We start from the raw sequence: 19851 nt of genomic DNA on the forward strand, positions 1-19851 counted from the left end.
AAAATCATTTAAGCCACCAAAATTCTATGTATAATGTAAATTGATGGCATTCCCACTGCAGTCCATTATTGGTAGTTTAGATATGTAAATAACTGGTAAAAATGGCACATCCGGCAGTACAGCTGGTCTATCATGCACCAATGGAAAATGTCTGTCGAAGAGGCTGTTTGCAAATCTTGTACAGTGATTCTCTGCAACGGGGGATTTGCCTGTGGCAAGACCAGGGCAGTGAATGAATATAGCCATATATATATATATTTGATTCTGATAGGTTGTGTCATATACAGAATAGTACAGTTCTCAATAAGAATTTGAGATGACTGTAGACATTGTCAAGATTGACCCTGGTATACCCCTGTAAGTTTCTGCATGTGTGCATACAGTATGCGCTGGCATTCAGTGTACTGTATATGCAATGAAGCAGGCCCTCCTTAAGAAACTCACCTTTAAGGAGATGCTTGGAGTAACATTTGTCCTTTGTAGTGATTTATCAGGCAGCTTCTTTCATTCGTTTAACAGGGACGTTTCTGAGACATTTCTCATTTTGACACCTTTGTCTCAACGTTTAGTCTCGTCTCAGCAGAGCGTAATAATGTAATGAACCTTTCATATCTCTCTTGTAGTCTGTGTCACAATTACTGGCATTTTACGACTGTGCTGTGTGTGAGTTTTTCATGGGATTCAAACCTGAGAAATGTGTATTTTGTTGCAAGGTGGATGCTTTTTGGCAGAGGGAAAGAGCCATTCAGATGTAAATGGAACGGTCACATGGTCAGTTTTCAGTGTCCAATCCGAAAGCACACACATGACTTGCAATGACATTGCAGAGTCTTCGATGCACAAACAGTGCCAAAAGGCAGGAGATGAAGCGGCCATGGGGATTTAATTATGAATTTAACTTCTGAATTTCTTGTGGATGCCGCTGAGGTTGAACTATGGAAGCAGGGATGGCAGAATGAAGAGTTTAAGCAATGCAGTGCTCCACCAACTTTAACTTAAACCGTGTGATGTGTGAATTTAGCCATTCTTGATCAAGCAAAAAATTGAACCGCTTTCATTAGATTCTCTTTGACTAGCCAGTGCCTTCCTGTCCGTTCTGAACAAGAATTCCTAAGCAGATAAGGTGATCCTCTGTAATACACTACAAATGCAGGTGATGTCATTGTTTGTGCTGAAAAATCTGTAAAATATGCCTCTTCCTTGATTTTTTATTATAATAATTTCTGATTGCGAAAGCGACTTTTTCTGACATTCTGAATAAAATAGTCATATTGCATACAAATCATAAAATTTAATATAGCAAATCGTTGATCTTCCATTAATATTAAATGGTACTTAATGAGACAATCACAAGACTGCAAACTAGCGCAGCGATTAGAGGTCAAAGGAATAATAATTTTGGTTATTCCTTTATAAATGCATACATCTGGCTCCAGTCTCCCTGACGGGAGCTCTGTTCCAGCAACTTACTGGGCCATTTTTCACGGTATCACAAATTAAACTGCTGCTTGTGTCCCTCCGCACTGATTTATAAAGCGCTGGGAGGCTGCCGTGTGCTGTGGTTTCAGAGATGGCACAGCGCCGATCGGTATGACGCGAGAGGCTCCTATTTGCCTGGGGCTTCCCAGAAGCTCACAGATACCTTCTGCAGGTAGTTTCTGTTTGGCGTGTGTCGTAGCGGTTCGCTTCCTGTCCTTCAGGCCTCCAAGTGACACTCTTTCCCCAGCACCGTGTGCGGCTTCTCCGCTTCTGTTCTGCTCTCCACTAACACATCAGGGACACTGGCGTACCTCTGGGGGTCTCTGGTGTCCATGGCGAGGCTGTGAGACGTCACGGTCGGATGCCATGTGCTTTCTGGGATGGGCTCCAGGCTCACGATGACCCTCTAATGGGTACGAGTTTATGGAAAGCGGACACATTTATACTGTCCATCTAAAATTTCACCGCAAAGCTTTTGATCCTTTTATTTTTGCCTAAATAGACTGCCCCGCTTTTCCTCCTTTACGATCCAGGCAAAAACACACAGGGCTAGGATGTAATAACAGCAATAAATATTTCATTACACAAATTGGAATGCCGCTGTCAGCCAATCAGGTTTTACAGCCCACATCAGCGTGACATCATTCCCCGTAACCAAACCAAACCGCATCTGGTCATCAGATTCTCTGTCAACCTTAAAGAAATTCTTCGAGACCTGTCTGTTCTAGGAGCACCTGTACAAGTCTGCACCAACCGAAGCTCCCTGAATGCTCTTCGTATTGCACTTGGTCGGTTTGACTTGAGTTGCTATCTTGCCATTATTTTAAGCTGTTGCTGGCAGTATGATTTTACGGTCGGGCCCTTGAGTAGAGCCCTTGAGCACAAGTGGCCAGGAACTGGTTGACCCTGTCTTCTCAAAAATGTGCCTCACTTTGGATTAAAGCTAGTGCGTCTGCTAAAGCAATACATGTAAATGTAATGTTGTGTAGCTCTTACTCCTGTACTAATTACAGTGTAACTAATTCATTGAAAGTTCAACCTAGAGTCGACTCTTTGACATGTGATTGTAATGTGTTATCTGCCTTACTTGTATGTTGCTTTGGACAAAAGCATCTGTTAAATCATTTTTTATGTATTCATCTTTTTTTCTTCCCACAGCTTCTCTTGCTGGCATCCTGCAGGTGGCGCTATCCGCAGGTCAGGACTGCCTGCAAGCGGGTGACAGCTGCTCCAGCGACGAGGCGTGCAGTCCCCGGCTGCGGACCCTGCGGCAGTGCGTGGCAGGCGATGGCAGCGTGAAGCTGGGCCCCGGCGCACGGAACCAGTGCGCCAATGCAGTGTCGGCTCTGCTCTCCAGCCCGCTGCACGGCTGCCAGTGCAAGCGAGGCATGAAACGCGAGAAGAACTGCCTGAGCATCTACTGGAGCCTGCACCAGTCCATCCTGCACGGTGAGTGAGCCCTGAATCAGGGCGTTTACTGTCTCGGAGTGGGCCGGCGGGGGCCCACAGCTAGCCGATTAAGAATGGATCACATTGATCATATGGAAAACACTAATGCCTGTTTTAGTTCTGTAAACAGCTATTCATATAAAAATGTAATAGATGGCACCTTATGTGGTGAGAGTCTGCTGGCTATCAAGCATGAAGAGGATGTCAGTCAGCTTCCACCCAGAGCAGCCATGGCCCACGGGGGTGAGAGAGAGAGAGAGAGAGAGAGAGAGAGTGTCTGACTGGGAGGCAGCTATGGCTAATCATTGCAGTCGAGCTAAAATTACATCAATTAATCATAATAACTGTAGTTCTATTATGCCAGCTTGTGTTAGCTGCTGAGAGGGCGAAGTGGGGAATTTGAGTCACGATGATGAAGATGACGGAAACATAAGATGAGGCTCCACTCGTATTACAGCAAGGATGCAAGTGTTGAGGAGACAGTACCAGTGAGGAGTAGTGGTGACTTGTGGTAACAAAGCAGACTGATATGGGTGAGAGCCACACCTGGGTGAGATTTACATGTATCTTAGCAAACGCTTTGTTTTTTTTCCCCAAACCCAAAGTCAGCCAGCATTCCTGGTGTAACTGGGACTAGGAGTGATATGATTATGCTGCTGTCCATAGTAAGTACAGAACACCAGGCTTCGTAGCTGCTGCCCTGACGAAATGCAGGCCTTAGCAGGTATAGTGGCTGTTAGTTTGCACAGACATTTTAGTGATGGGTGGCGTATTATATATCAGTCCAGTTTCATGCCATTTGCAGGCATGAAATTAAGTGACACTTGCAGCATGGGAAACCTCGAGACTCCAAAGCGTCTATGGTCCACGGAGGCCGTAGTGTTTTGGAAGTGTGTTTACAATAATCTGCATCACCAGTATGTTAGTTGTATGTCCATTCTGGATATTTTTAAGGATAATACAAAAAACGGCATGACTAAGACATTCTCTTTCACACAACGTGTCATCTTCTTCTGGTTGAAGTAGACTATAAGACACTATTATGTGAGGAGCCAGTAAACACTGATTGAAATAGATGCATGTAGTGTCGCGTAAAATGACAGGAAACAAGCCAGACGTACTCATCCAGAGGCAGAATGTTTGGGAATTGCATTATTTTGCCAAAATATCTGTTTTCGCTGGAGAAATATATTAATCCTGTCATATGAAAGGAGCATCTGTTCAGCCACATGTTTCGGCTCCACGATGTCTCCTTCCATTAATATTCTCTGTGTTGTGTGGTGTCGCTACTCTCAGTTTCTCTACCCCCTCCACTCAGCTAACCTGAAATACTCCCCACAGTGCTGAACCTCCCAAAGGAAGCTAACCTGAAATGAGCCCCATATATCTGAGGGTCTCACACCATGCTAACCTAAGAGGACTCCCAACGCATGAAATTTCCCTGGGACGCTAACCTGAAACGTTCCATAAAGCTGTAAGCCTCCCAAAGGATGCTACCTTGAAACGATACCCTTGTATCTGAGGGCCTCACAGCATGCTAACCTGCTACCAGCATGCTAACCTGCTACCATGTCCCTATGCATGAAATTCCCAGATCACACTATCTCTCGTTCCCAGGACACATCAGTGACCCGGAATGTTTCAGTTTCACCACCAGGGTGGGCTGCTTTGACCTTGATGTACACCCCTGACGATCTTCAGAAATGATTTAGGATTTTGCACCTGATCCAACCCTGTTTGAAAAGCCCCTGTCTTGTTTTTGCCTGGGTTTGATTTTCAGGAAATGCTTTTTAGCTGCAGCTATGGAGAGTGACTCTCCTCAGTTACATTTCCCTCAATTCTTTCATTAATATATTATGGATAATCTAAGAAGAGAAGGGTGGCAGTTTTTACTTTTTGGAGATGCTTTCAAATAAAAGTAACTAAAAATAAAAAAAAAAATGTTGTGCTTGAGAAGCAGGATTTATCATTGTGCTATAAGTGTCAGTATACAAAAGTTATTGGATTACTGATAAAACACGCAAGGTGGGAAGTGTGCATTTTTTCATAGCAACGTTTAGCTACATCTTCAGCTTCTTATGTGCAGACGGATGCTGAAAATGTGGAAATGTGAAAATGCCGACTGTGGGTGTGAGCGAAGGACTCAACATTCAATGGTTTGGAAATCGAGGGACTGGGCAGCTAGAGAGATTTTCCCTGGAAGGCATAACCATTTCTGTCTGTATCTGTCTTCCCAGGACTCAACTTGGTGGAGAGCTACCCATATGAAGCAGTCGAGAAAGGGTACGAGTACGTGCGTCTGGCCTCCATCGCTGCTGGTAAGAGTCCCCTTGGCATTTTGTGTGTCTTAATTATACTTACAAAGTCACTCTAAACCCAATTTCTCTGTCCTTTTTTGAATCATTTGACTTGACTGAGCTTGACTAAGTCGAATATATCATTGTAAAATAATTACCGCAATGAAATTTAAATTGTCATTAAGAAAAATCAACTTTTTATGAGCATGAATCTTGACGTCAAAATGTGTTAACAATGTTTGATCAATTAACTTTGAATTTCAAGAATTCTCAAGCAACTAATGATGCCCATTTTAGTTTATCAAACATCATGGCTGATTAATTTAAAATTAACAGTGATATGTGCGACTTTTAAAACATGTGCAATGTATGAAAGTTACAAATTAGCAGTTGTATATACTGTAGAATAGGTGCACTGTTTTTTTTTTTTTACTAGTATGAAGAAGTGATTACCATTATTAACTCGAGTCAGCAGGAGGTAAGGCAATGGTGAATATGCTTTGAGGAATGGTTTTTATCTGAGAAGTCATCATTCCTTTTGTTAAACTGTTTATGGAAATTTAAAATCTGTATCCCCCCCTCCAGAACAGGCACAGGCTCAGAAACTGCATTGTGCCCATAAGCCATTTGGTGAACATCCTCAGAAACTGTAATTATCAATTACCAGAGCAAATAAAAATTTCTTGAGTGTCTTTAAATAAATTTAAGGAATCCAATAATTATTGAGAAAAAACCCCTCAAAATCATTCAGGAAACTTCAACATAAACTGATCGAGACCCATTTAAATAGTTTCACACTTGAATTCGTAAAATGGCAAAAGTGAATGCCAATGGTGGGCCGTGATGCTTCTTTTTGCAAAGTAACGTGTAATTGTTGGTTTTAATCTGGCTGCTGGAAATCCTAATAAAAAGAAAACGAGTAAGTCAGTAGTGCACGTTGGATAATTGATGAGGACAGGAAATACATTTAAAATAGAAAATAACTGAATTGTCTTTTAATCAGTAAATGATTCATTGTCTCTTCTTGTGTCAGTTAACTGTATATGTTGGATACATTTGGATATAATGTCAGTGTCTACACATAGCAGGTATATAGGGATTAGTATTTCCCATGGTCACCAATAAACACAGGCAACTTTAAGGCTTAATACACAGGGGGTGGACAGAATCGCAGAAACACCCAATCACAGGTTAATATCAAGCACCTGATAGAAGCAGGGTTGGCTTGTACCTTGAGAACAGCTCTGATCCTTCTTGAGAAAAATCCTGAACTGCATGTGAGGGGATATCGGAGCAACCTTCAGAAAGGAAAGCCTCCAGTTCTTTGAGGGTTACAGGACTTCTCTTTAGGGTGTGTAGTCCATCTGGGGTTTTGGTGAAATCATGCTTAAATTTGTTTAGTGCTGAGGTATCATTGTCTTTTATGGTATAGGGGAATATTTCTAGGGAACTGTTCGTAGAGTCAAATACTGCAATAGGAATCATGGGGATGTAGAAAGAAAAATTGCATTGGAGGCTAAAGATGACAATAAAAGTTTCTTCCAATATTCTAACTCCAAAAGAGCTCTAAAAGCTGAAATCACTAATCTGCAGCATAGTAAGGGCCTTATAATTGAAAATGAAATTGATATAGTAAATGGGTTTAATGAGTATTTTACATGGGTGTTCACAGTAGAGAACACGAGTAACTTACCACCAATTAGTACGAATTCAGCATTGTTTATGACCAATATATGTATAACTGAGGCTGATGTGGTACTAAGCCTAGCTAAACTCAAAATAAATAAATCGCAGGGCCCTGATGGCATCTTACCTATAGTTTTAAAAGAGATGAGGGATATTATTAGCCAACCTTTAACTTTAATATTCCAGAAATCTGTGGTACCTTCAGATTGGAAGCATGCTAATATAACACCCATATTCAAAAAAGGGGATAGAAGTAATCCAGCAAACTATAGGCCAATCAGTTTAACTAGCATTACTGGAAAAATAATGGAAGCTATAATCCAAGTGAAAATGGTAGATTACCTGGATGCAAATAACATTCTGAGGGATAGCCAACATGGATTTAGGAGAGGTAGAGCCTGTTTAACGAATCTACTTGAGTTCTTTGAGGAAGCTACAAGTGAAATTGATCACAAAAAGGCCTACGATGTGATCTACTTAGATTTCCAGAAGGCCTTTGATGTTATCCCCCACAAATGGCTCTTGCTAAAGCTCAAAGATGCAGGGATTTTAGGAACTGTGGCAGCTTGGATCGAAAACTGGTTAACTGACAGGAAGCAGCGAGTAGTTATTAGAGGCACAATGTCACAGTGGGCCTGCGTTTATAGTGGGGTACCGCAGGGTTCAATTTTAGGACCACTATTGTTCCTAATATGCATTAATGATATTGACACCAATACATACAGTAAACTGGTTAAATTTGCAGACGACACCAAGGTGGGTGGTGTAGCAGATACTGATCTAGCAGCAGAGAGGCTACAACGGGATCTGGATTTAATTAGCAACTGGGCTGATACTTGGCAGATTAAATTAAATGTAGATAAATGTAAGGTAATCCATGCAGGGAGCAGAAATATAAAGTACATATATTTTATGGGTTCCACTGAAATAAAGGTAGCTGATTACGAGAAAGATCTCGGTGTGTATGTTGATGTTTCCATGTCCCACTCTCGCCAGTGTGGGGCAGCAATAAAAAAAGGCCAATAGAATGTTGGGTTATATCTCTAGGTGTGTGCAGTTTAAGTCAAGGGAGGTGATGTTACATTTACTGTATATAATTCCTTGGTAAGACCCCACCTAGAATACTGTGTGTGGGTTTGGTCACCATACCTTAAGAAGGACATTGCTGCCTTAGAAAAGGTGCAACGGAGGGCTACGAGAATGATTCCTGGTCTTAGAGGAATATCTTATGAGGAGAGGCTAGCTGAGCTGAATCTGTTTAGCCTTGAGCAAGGAGACTAAGGGGGGACATGATCCAGGTCTATAAGATTCTAACGGGTCTGGATGCTGTTCAGCCAAATGGCTATTTCAATACTAGAACTCGTGGCCATAGGTGGAAATTAGCGGGAGAACATTTTAAAACAAATTTGACGAAGCACTTCTTTACACAGCGTGTAGTTAGAGTATGGAATAGTCTTCCTGCTAGTGTAGCGGAAGCTAAAACCCTGGGTTCCTTTAAATCAGATCTAGATAAGATTTTAACAACTCTGAGCTATTAGTTAAGTTCTCCCCAAACGAGCTTGATGGGCCGAATGGCCTCCTCTCCTTTGTAAATTTCTTATGTTCTTATGGGATCCATACTGATATGTAACCCCCTCTTTGGTTAGCAGTCAGCAACTGGCTCTGCAGGCTAAAGCACTGCAGGTAAAAGCACCTGGCTGTGGGGAAAATACGACTTAATGAGTCATCTTTCAGCTTTTCTTTCCTCCCGCTGCTCAGGCTTTGTGCTCCTTTGACCAGATTTGCATCTTTGTGCCTTTGCCCCGTATACAAGCGTTTTTCACACACCAGCCCTGCCATTGACTCCTGCTCTGTGAAGCTCAGGACATACAGTGTAACTGAGTCACAGCGGTGCCAGTTTATTTCCAGCCTCTGTGATGGATGTGAGCTTTTAGAATGTGGAACTGTCAGGCATCTTTTGGTGAAACATACCGTTAATTGGCATTTAACCTAATATTTATCTGATTGTGGTTTTAAGTCGGATTCAGATGAAACCACAAAGTCTTTGTGAACTTTAACGTTCCAGGTGTTTGCTGTTCCACCGAATATTTGGAAGATGATGCGAGCTTATATGCAAAAGGCAGCACGGAAGAAAAGTAGGCTCTTGCGTCAGGATCATTTCTGGATGTTCATAAGTCATAGAGTAATGAGTTAATTAGTGATCATAAATCTCTGTCACTGTTCACTGCAATGTTTATTAGAAGACCTTCTATTTTTAATATACTACCTAAAGGCATCTGTGTTCAATGCTGGGAAAACAGCTCAGATAGGATAAAGGTGATTAGGGTGATTAGGTGCCAAAAAACAACCCATGACAGCAGCACATGCTGTGTAGTGTGTTGCAGGTGTAGCCTGGCCTCTCTGGAACATCATCCAAGCAAAAACGTGGAAGGATTTCTGCTTGGTATTGGTTACTTTCTGCTGTTTTATCAAAATGATGGCATTTTTTCATTTCTTGCTCCTGCCCACTATGGTAGAATGTAATTGCTAGTTACATGAGCAGGGATATAAAGAATATTCTCTTAATACCATAAACAAAAAGTACAGTATGAAATTAAGAAAAACGGCAGCCCACTGAGGGTGGTCCAGATGCACGTCCAGAGAGTGCAGTGATGGTGAAAATCGGGAGATGGAAGGCTTTGGTTTACACTTCCAGGAAGATCAATTTCTGCATGGTCCTATCTTTGTAACCCATGTCATTTTAAAGTTAAGTAGGTAGTATACATTGTATCATTTGTGTGCAATACTCACGTGTATAGATGTGTGATGACAACTTTGTGATAAGCCCACTGAGCAAGGCTGACGCGTGTCAGAGCATGGGGAGATGGTGAAAAACAGGAGATGGAAGGTGAGGTCGCAATCACCGAGAGCCAGGCCCATGACTGACGTTCATCCCTGGCTCTCCTCCTAGTTCTTTCACGACCTGCAGATGTCGAGAAGCCTACGCCTTGGCACCTCCACCTCACTGTCGTGAAGAGACTTTTCAGATTTGTTAGGAAGTAGAACACATCTGGAGTGCTTTGCTCAAGAATGGCACTATGAAATTATGGGCCATACCTATTGTAGTGGCATCTTCCATCTGGTCAGCTGGGTCACGCCATAAGCTCCAGGCATCTAGAACATCTGACAGATTGTGCCAGCAGTGGTCAGGATCTGAGGTGAGGATGTGTCACCGGGCCATTGTTGGAGATCCCCGGTAATGATGGCTCTGAAACGGTGCTACAAAATGACCCCCTGACCAGTACCCTCCCAGAGTTGGAAGCACGTGTCAGTCCAGGAGAGACCTGCAGAGGCCTGCAAGAAAATCGGGTGCCACGGTCGCCATGGATGACCAGGCCAGGCTTGGTAGTGTAGGCATCTGGAATCGTGACCTGGAAACGTTTAACTGTGGTGCTGCATTCCGTTGGGACCCCTGTCTGCACTCCGTCTGTCGGCGTCTATTAATTATGAGGTTGACCTTGAGACGCGAAGATATTTTAGCTAAAGATCAGGTGTCACATTTAACCTAATTAGACTTGATTCTAATGCATTTGAAGCCCATACGTGAATTAGTAATAATACACATTTAACCTATATGTCCCCATCTGCCTTTATCAGGCTCGGAAGTTGGAGTGGCGACAGTGAATCGCTGCCTGGATGCAGCGAAGGCCTGCAATGTGGACGAGACATGCCAGAAGCTGCGTACGGAATACGTATCGGCGTGCATCAAGCCGGCTGGCCGCGTGGCTCACTGCAACCGGCCCAAGTGTCACAAGGCGCTGCGCAAGTTCTTCGACCGCGTGCCGCCAGAGTACACGCACGAGCTGTTGTTCTGCCCCTGCACGGACACGGCCTGCGCAGAGCGCCGCCGGCAGACCGTGGTGCCAGCCTGCTCCTACGAGGCCAAGGAGAAGCCCAACTGTCTGGCTCAGCTGCGCGCCTGCAAAGCCGACTATGTCTGCAGGTGAGTATGAATGCACGCCGCCCTGTCTGCACTGCCAAAGTAAACCCTAATCTCTGATTCACTCGCACGGTGTTCCAGGGCACCTTACAGATGACGTGATAAACTTCAGCATGGAGCCTGAGGAGTTTTCTGTGCCAGCTCATCTCGTAATTCACACCCCTTTTAAAGATGAATAATTAGGGTCATCTGGGGTAACGGTGGAGAACTGGCAGTTTATCCCACCAAGTTCTCTTAATGGGTGGCAAATTGATACTTTCCGATCCTTTCAAATATTCTGACTGATAGTCAGCAAGGTGGAAGCCATGATCTCCAAGTTGAATCTCCTTGGGAGTGGTCATGTCTTTGGGCAAGACATAGAGAACATTTGAATGACATACAAATGTTTGCCTGCCACTCTGACCTAAGGGCAGTGTTTATGAATGAATTACATAAATCTGAAATTTAACAAAAACACCTTATTTGGCCCTCAAGAAAATCTGGAAAAGAAGAAATAAATAATGGCTGAACAAAATGCTCCACTTCCTTTGTAGATCTGTAAAATGCTGTAAACTGTCAAGCACGATGGTGGTAGTTTGAAGTTACTTTACCAAATCTGTATGCCAGTGACTTGCCGAAGAAGCTGAAGAAACCATGAATTTCACTAGTGGACCATCCATCCGTGAGTTGAAGTCCAATTGGTTAATATAGCAAGAAAGTGACCTGAAATGCAAATCAGCAAAAGCAACTGTTTTGGACTTCCTTTGTTCTAATCCATATCCATAACCATGCTGGATGGTATAGTTATGAATGAGCTTTACTACTAAGGATGACATACCCAATCCATGAGTCAATGAGAGATAGTAACTTTTTTGCTTCATGTTATGACCTTTGTTAATGTTTTCACATTAGTTTATAAAGTAGAAAATGGTAAACAGAGGTCTGATTTTGAATGCGATGCCAACATCTTTGGCAATTTGTTTCCGGCTGTAAACTCTGAAGGTGAGGGATGGTGAATCAGACACTGGGGGTCGGGGGTTGTTCTCACAGGCCTGTGTGGAGCACGCTGTTTGTCCTTGTGCCGTTGGCTGCTCACTCATTCACAGGCCGGTCACGGTCACAGAAGTGGCAATGACTAATAATGGCACAGGGAGTCTGGCGCCGTTTGGTGCCGGCCCTCTGGAGGGCGCCACAGAACGGGGCACGGGACCTTGGACCCTGCACTTCAGAAAATGGACACCAGGGAGCTTTGCTGTGCTGAGAATTCTGAACCACCTTTAAACAAGCTTCTGGCACTTATTAATGAAGCGCTTGGATGGCTTGATGGGTCGGTCCACTGCTAAATATCTCCAAGACCTCCGAACGGGGTGGGGAGTGGGGTCAAATATCGATGACGGTGCGTGAAGTGAGAATGCTAGGTGTGACTGGGTCGATGGCTTAGGCATGAGGCAAGCATGAGGTCTATTGTGATATCAGCTGGCAGGAGGGAGACATCTACTCAAATGATGATATAGACATCTACAGTACATGCACACGCTCAGTATCCTAAGGATACATGAGGCCTGGCCACACTCAGTAAGAGGGGGGCGTCTGCTGGGCCTTGTGTCTGTCTGGAACCTGGCCCAGGCTGCCTGATCGGAGGATGAGGGGGCCGCTGATAATCAGTTATGTCTCCCTAGGTCCCGCCTGGCACAGTTCCAATACGACTGCCAACCCTCTGAGCAGACGGCCAGCGGCTGCAAGCAGGACAACTACGGAGTCTGTCTGCTGGCCTACACAGGCATGATCGGTGAGTGCTGTTTGCTGGGCTACACAGGCATGATCGGTGAGTGCTGTTTGCTGGGCTACACAGGCATGATCGGTGAGTGCTGTGTGCTGGGCTACACAGGCATGATCGGTGACGGGACTGAAACTTACCAGAAGATGTCATGAGTCTCGTGTTTGTGAAAAGGCAGCATTTTCACAAGCTGCTGCACAGGAACAGACATAACGGAGAGGTGTCATGTTTCCCGTTATACCACTCAAGCGATGTGGCGAGGAGGTGGAGATGCTGGATGGAGCAGCGATGCCAAAAGACAGGTTGAAGGAAAAGGGCAAATGGAATGAGAAGAAAATGTAGATAATGGTGGTAGAGAGGTGATAGGTCATGTTTATCGAAATTGTTGCCTTATTTTTACACACAACCTCTCACCTCCTTCAACTTTTACTCTTAAACCAGAGAGATTTAGAGAGTATTAGTAATTTCGGTGGGTGTTCATCAAATTATCTATTGATTTTTATGATTTTTGATGTTTCTTTTGGAAGCCTTTGAGTGCTATAATATCTGCCAGGTAGAGCAGAGGATCTATAAGGATTTAGAGATTTCGTGGTGTACTTTGTTTTTTACAAAAATGTATGGTTACAGAACAATCCTCAGTGAGTTAACAGAACCACGGGCCTCATACCTCACAGAATGGTGAGCTTCTCGCTCCTCGAGCTTAACGCCTCATACGGACGTCATGTGCAGAAGGACGCCGCGTCTTTTGTTCCGTTTCCTGTCTGTTTGTGAGGATTTCTCGGGCGTCCCTCATTCTCAGAGTTGTATTTTTTTTTTATAAGATCATTATGTCTTATTAAGCACGGGCAGCCAATTTTCAGCTCACTTGAAAAACATCAGGAAATGATTTGGTTCAGATGAGTCATCGTCGTGATGATCTGCAGCGGCTTACTTATAGGTGAGGTGGCAACGAAAATGACTTTGATAGGACACTTTGTAGTGTGAGGGTTTCCATTCTGAGCAGTTAACTGAGGCCATGTACCCCAAATAGCCAGTCATTCTTGGTGAGGATCTCGCTTGAAAACGGATGGGACACAGCAGTCCTCCTGAGATGGGGCATCGGAGGAGCATGAATAATGCATTCAGTGCCGATGCAGAGGGCCGGCCACTTTGTAGGGGTCCCTGAATATGAAAAATTATAATTTATACGCTTGGGGAACATTATGCAATCCCTCCCCCCCTTGCCAAATTCAATCTTTCATGGGGGACCCGTATTTCCAAATTGATAGCGGCAGCCCTGGGGGGGGGGGGCAGAATGTATAACTATACCCCTGATGGGGGTCTGGGTGGCAGGAACCAGTGCTTCTCTTACGGGAGGTGAAAACCTTTGTCTCTGCAGGCAGCACCATCACTCCCAACTACATAGACAACTCCACATCCAACGTGTCCCCGTGGTGCTCCTGTGCGGCCAGTGGCAACCAGCGAGAGCAGTGCGCCGAGTTCCTGGATTACTTCACGGACAACGTCTGTCTCAGTGAGTGGCGAGTCTCCACCTCATCTGTAAATCATCCATCGTCATCCACACCTTCTACCAAATGATTACGTAGGAGCCGATTCCTCTAAAAAAAATGTCAGCTCAATTCAGGCACTTTTTATTGCCAATTGCTTTTTGAGTGCAGATGTAAACAGAAGTAGCAATACTTGGTAATAGCGGCAACTGTCATATATTCTGAGCAACTGCAAAACACAGCTTTCCAAATCATTATGCAGGCTGCAGTTTTGGAACATTCAGTTTAATGACTCAAAATAGAAATCGGGTGTATTTGTTGCATAAACATATTGTTCTTAAAAAAGAAGCATCTTAAGTGACTTAGTTACATATTAATGCACAAGACCTTCCTTGAAATTACTTTACCTACTCTCATCTGTTGAAATGCTGAGTGCATATATAGTGTCTGCCCCTATTTTAGTAGAAGATGCCAGTATTGCCTCCCAGTGCTGCCCTTTTGAGGTGACCTACCACCCATCCTTATGGATTTTCCTTTTCAAAATTCTCCATAATAGGGTTTTCAATAGGGTTGAGGTCAGAGGATGATGGAGGCCAAACTATGACTGGATCTGTGTTAATGCACCCTGGGAGTCATTGGTGTCCTTAGCAGCATGTGACGGTGCATTGCCCTACATGAAGGTCACACTATTACAAAAGGCACGACTCTTTGTATCAGGGCAGGAAATGTTCACAGATGTTGCTGGTGTCAGTTTAACACCATCAGGGACCCTAAAGGGGGGCTAGCATCTCACTTCCTGTTATTCCTCCCCAAAACGTCACTCCACCACCGGCTTGTTGATGCCTCAATCACTATTGACCAGCCATCCAAACACGAAGGTGTTTGGAGAATCCCTTCTCTTGTGTGTCTGAGCCCATTGCAGACGTTTATCTCTGTAGGTCTTGATGTGGGGTGGCAGAAAGGCAGGTGTATACATTAATGCCAGCAGCTGGAGGATCCTGCATGTTCTTGGAACTTCAGGGACACCAGCAGTCTGAAAAATCTGCTTGCTGCCTAACCGCTTCACAGCTGTCCTATTAAAAAGATTAATTTGTCTGGCTGAAACTGTACATAACGATCCTTTATCTGATGTAATTCATCCGGACTCTGAATCAATCACACATTTTTTTTCCAGTTTGGTGATCTCTTAAATTTTCCTGATTAATCAGTTGTGTTTATGTCTTTTGTAAGCCATTGCAGTATTTTATCTCCATATTTAATGAGAGCTATCACTGGCCAAATATTACTAGTAGGTTTCCCTTAAGATTAGCTTTCACACCAAATTTTCCAAATGGGCATGAAAAATGAACATGCAACAAGAAGCTCCTATTAAGTTTGCTTTTTGCTGAGAGTGTTACTGGTATCTTCCTTCCCAGTCCCATAGAATGTGGTGTTTGTCACTTATATGAGTTAGTGCGCCCCCTGATGGACTGTCATTCAGCAGAAAATGAGCCCGGTTTTGTATCCCGAGTTCCTTGTGATATGCTGCTGGCTCACTTCAAGTGTTCAGAACCCAGTGCTCAGGATTGATTAGAGCAATTAATTACCACCAACTGGCTCTGACACATGAAATGCAGAGGCCTGAAATCTATTGTCCAAACATGCAGACGGTATTAGCATGTGGCTCATGGCTGGCCTTCCAAAAATGTGCTCATGCTCAGTCAAGTGCATTTATGAAAAAAAGGAGTCAAGTTTGTCTTTCCAAACTGTTGAATGTGTCCATGGCTCATTTGCTGATATGGAGTCCTTGAAGACCACTTGAATCCCTATAATTGAAGATAATTAAATTTCCTGTGGAACTTAATGGGGCAAACAGGAAGGATCAAGTGGGATAGGACCACGTAGAGAGAAAGTTAATCAGTGTGCGAGAGAGACAGCAATTCCATGGTGAAACGTGCACATGTGCCTGTCTATGGCTGCATATTGGGTGGGGGGTCCTTCACCGAGGACATTCTTATGAAGTCAAGCCTGATTGCACTGCATTCCAAGGGGTCACGTGTCTCCTAGAGTCTCATCTCTCTCCTTTTCAGCTGACCCTACAGGTAGCAGTGGGGTTTAGGTTAGGGGACTGGGACAGTCATAGACGACTCTGTGGTCAGTTTCATGATTTGGAGGTATGTTTCAGGTCACTGTACTGCTGGGAGATCCAGACACAACCCAGTTTTACCTTTTTGGCAGAGGTGGTCAGGTTTTGATTTTAAATCTCATGGTACTTTATGTATTCCTTGATACCAGGCACCCTAACAAAGATCTCAAGGGTTCTGGGACCATCATCACAAATCCACCACCACACTTAACAGTTGGGGTCAGAGCCTTTAAATGCAAACTTTCTGAAATCTCATATCTCAGATAATCCACGATAAAGCAGGACTCCAAAGGAACAGGAGGCTGGCCTTATTATGGATTATGGATTATGGCATGCAGGCTTTGCCGATCTGCCCCCCTGGTGAGAGGGACACCTCATGTAGATGGGATGACACGTTCTTTCACGTCTCCCCCCCACTGTGTTAAGCATGTAGAAACGCTTACAGAAATGCTATCACGGCTTATCAGGAGGTGGCCTTTATGACTAATGACCGGCTGAGGTGAGATCTGATTCCCCTGACATGTAATCGTTCCTCCCTGGAGGATCCCACATCAGGGCTCTTGTCGCTAATTCAACCCCAGTCCCACCCCTCCCTCCCAAGCCATTATCAGATAAGTGGCAGTGAACTGAACCATAACTGCTGCTGTGTGATGGCTATTAGACTGACCAGGTCCAGTTTTGTGGCTGCTTTGATGGGCAGCAGATTGCAAGTCCTGCAAGTTAAGAAAACACAACCCTGATGTTCTTTTGTGGTATGTTTTTCAACAGAAGGATGCAAAAACTGTTACACTACTGAGGGAAGTTATTTATTTAAAATTTTAAAGCCTTGGAATGCTATGGCATATATTTTACTGGGTGACAATCTGATGATATAGGGACATGTTTACCACTGCTGCTTGTGCTCGTGTTCAAAAACAATCACAGCTGATGCCTGATTACCATTTGACTTTTTACTGTTTTAGGAATTCAAGTCTTAGAGAGCAAGGCAGATGTGGTAAAGCAGTCAATCCACTAGATGTCAGTAGAGAATCTGATGCGTGAAAGGATGACAATCCCATGTTGAAACAATGTGATGCTCTCTTTCCAAAACAGAAAATGCTATTTTGGCATTTGGGAATGGGACAGACCTGAGCTCCACTCCCACCCAATCGGGGCAGCCCAGCACGGTGCCGGATAGTGACGATCCAGGCGCCGCTCCTCCCGTCGTCATGGTGACCGACCGAAGCATCCTGAGTGCCATGATACCCACACAGGTACCCACATTGATACCTGTGTAAAGCTTCATCAATCAGTCTGTGTCTTGCTTGGCTGCTGCCCAGCAGGGACCATCACAGATTGATCTATTTGGTTAAGTGTTACCATGGCTAATCCTAAACCAGCACATCTGCTATGATAGGCTTACCGAAATCTGACAGCAGTGTCACCAGCAAAATGATAGGAGCTGGGCTACACCTCAAGCACTTATCTTCAGCTCAGTTTGTCACTGAATGTACTCTTGTTCTCTGACAAAATCCACCCAACATAAGGTACTGTATATATGCAATATCCAGCGGGATGCACACCCAGGAGTGTTAACATGTGACACGGCTACCTGCTGGGCTGTTTTCTGAAGCACCTTGAGTGTGTAGACCCTAAGGCTTTTCCCTCCGCTGTGCTCATTCACTGCTCACTGGCTGCTCTTTGGATGAACGGGGGGTAGGATCACCTCCCTCGCTTCATCTGAATGCTAATTTCTGCATCCGTCATGATTTTGTGAACCTGCCCCCCAGTATCTATATATCTGAAGGTCAGACGAACAGATCATCTACCTTGTCGGCGCAGATGTTGGAGCCTGATTTCCCGTGACGAAGGGGCTGGCTGTGGCTCTGATGTCTGACTCCTCCCTTCCTCCCCACAGGCCATGGAGAAGGACAAGCTGTGGGGTGACCCCACCCTGCCGGCGGCCCCCATCCCCCCCAGCCGCAGCGATGTCGACGTGCTGTCAGCTTCCTGGACTGGACTTTTGCTCTCTGTGCTGCTGAGCTACATCCACTAGAGGGTGCTGTCCTAATTCAGGGGCCCCATGATTGAACTATGTGGGGCTAGCTGGTGGAGTATTACTTCTATGTCAGTGGGGAGAATGTGGAGCCCACCTCCCTACTGACTACCTACAGTTATCTCTTTTTTTGTTCTTTAATCTCAGAGGTCCAGCTGCACTTGTGATTCCTTGAGAGATGTGTACAAAAGCTTGCTCTGTGTATAGCCTGTCTATGGGAGCAGATGTGCAAGCTGGCGTAATGCCAGGTGTAAAATGTGTGTCTCACTCTCCGTTTTGAAGAAGTGGACTCCCTGTCAGAACATTCCTAAATGTTTCAGTTAAGCAGACTATCTCAGAGCTACCACCTCTGGATGCTCTGGCTGTATAGAAATGGTTCATGTCATCTTTTCTCATGCCCCATTCCCTGCAGGTGTGTATGGCAGAAGCGGCTGGATACTTTGGTCTGTATTGTTGGGATGTTTCTTGCTGCCACCTCCACTGGCTGTGAGATTGGAACTATATTTTTGTAATGAGTGTGCTTCAGTGTGGACAGTTATTCCCCAGCACCATGCCAGGATGATGTGTGACATCCCCATACACTCTGTGTACATCTACCCTCAAGGAAGACTGTACCATTTCAATTGGAGGAAGAGTACTTTATCGTTTTGAAAAGAATGTACAGTACCATTTATGAAGAGATATGAATATGTTGTTCTTCAGCTTGTAACAGTGCCACCTAGAGGGGAACTGATGGATGGTGGCATTTTTCTCCAGGCTGACAGAATAAAGGATTTCCCAATTAGGGGGAGCCGGTCCTTGAGTATTCCTGTTTAGCCAACAAGCCATTCATTCTAGTGAGCCAGCCGACACAATCAGCCATTCTAGCCAGCTTGCTATTTCAGTGAATCAACCAACCAGCTGGCTATACAGCCAGCGAGCCAAGCATTTAAACAGCCAGCCAGCCATTTCAGCCAACCAACCAGCCGGCTATACAGCCAGCCAGCCATTTCAGCCAACCAACCAGCCGGCTATACAGCCAGCCAGCCATTTCAGCCAACCAACCAGGCGTTTCACACTGCCAGCCACCGATCTAACCAGCCAGTCTCCCATTTAGCCGACAATTTCAGTCAGCTGGCCAGATGCGATGTGTTGAAGGGGCACAGCAATGTAGACACTGGTACCCTATTGTCCAAGACATTGTTTTTTGAGCCCCAGAACAAAATATAAGCAATGAAAGTACCACAGAACCATGCTCTTATACATATGTGCCAGCATAACCCTATCTGCAGACTCGGTTCGGTGTCGTCCAGGTTGCGGTACATGAATGGCTTTGGCCTCAATGGTGTTGCTCTCCAGAACCTCCACTTTGTAACATTTGACACGACAGCTGCATTCCACTGGGACCCCTGTTTGACTGAAAGGATGCATAAGACCTGTACATTTTCTATTCATTTTTCTTTGCGTATTAGATCACTTGCCAATACCACGGTGAATAAGAGGCGAGCTCCTTCTAAAAACGGTCATTAGTTATGGGTTAAACTGACATAATTACAGCACTGTCCAGTGCAGAGCAATA

General features: G+C 44.5%; 1 protein-coding gene across 1 annotated transcript in view; it reads left to right on the plus strand.

Moving 5' to 3' along the window:
• Window positions 1-19077, plus strand: part of LOC111837684 (GDNF family receptor alpha-4-like) — a 109381-nt gene extending 90304 nt beyond the window's left edge. Inside the window, exons 2-8 of the mRNA XM_023799948.1 lie at window positions 2638-2928; window positions 5166-5246; window positions 10548-10893; window positions 12549-12658; window positions 14025-14159; window positions 17351-17511; window positions 18156-19077. Coding sequence (XP_023655716.1) covers window positions 2638-2928; window positions 5166-5246; window positions 10548-10893; window positions 12549-12658; window positions 14025-14159; window positions 17351-17511; window positions 18156-18293 — 1262 coding nt within the window. The 3' untranslated portion in view covers window positions 18294-19077. The remainder of the gene's footprint in view (window positions 1-2637; window positions 2929-5165; window positions 5247-10547; window positions 10894-12548; window positions 12659-14024; window positions 14160-17350; window positions 17512-18155) is intronic.
• The last annotated feature ends 774 nt before the right edge of the window (window positions 19078-19851 follow it).

Source organism: Paramormyrops kingsleyae, chromosome 12 (assembly GCF_048594095.1).
Source record: "Paramormyrops kingsleyae isolate MSU_618 chromosome 12, PKINGS_0.4, whole genome shotgun sequence".
NCBI lineage: Eukaryota > Metazoa > Chordata > Actinopteri > Osteoglossiformes > Mormyridae > Paramormyrops > Paramormyrops kingsleyae.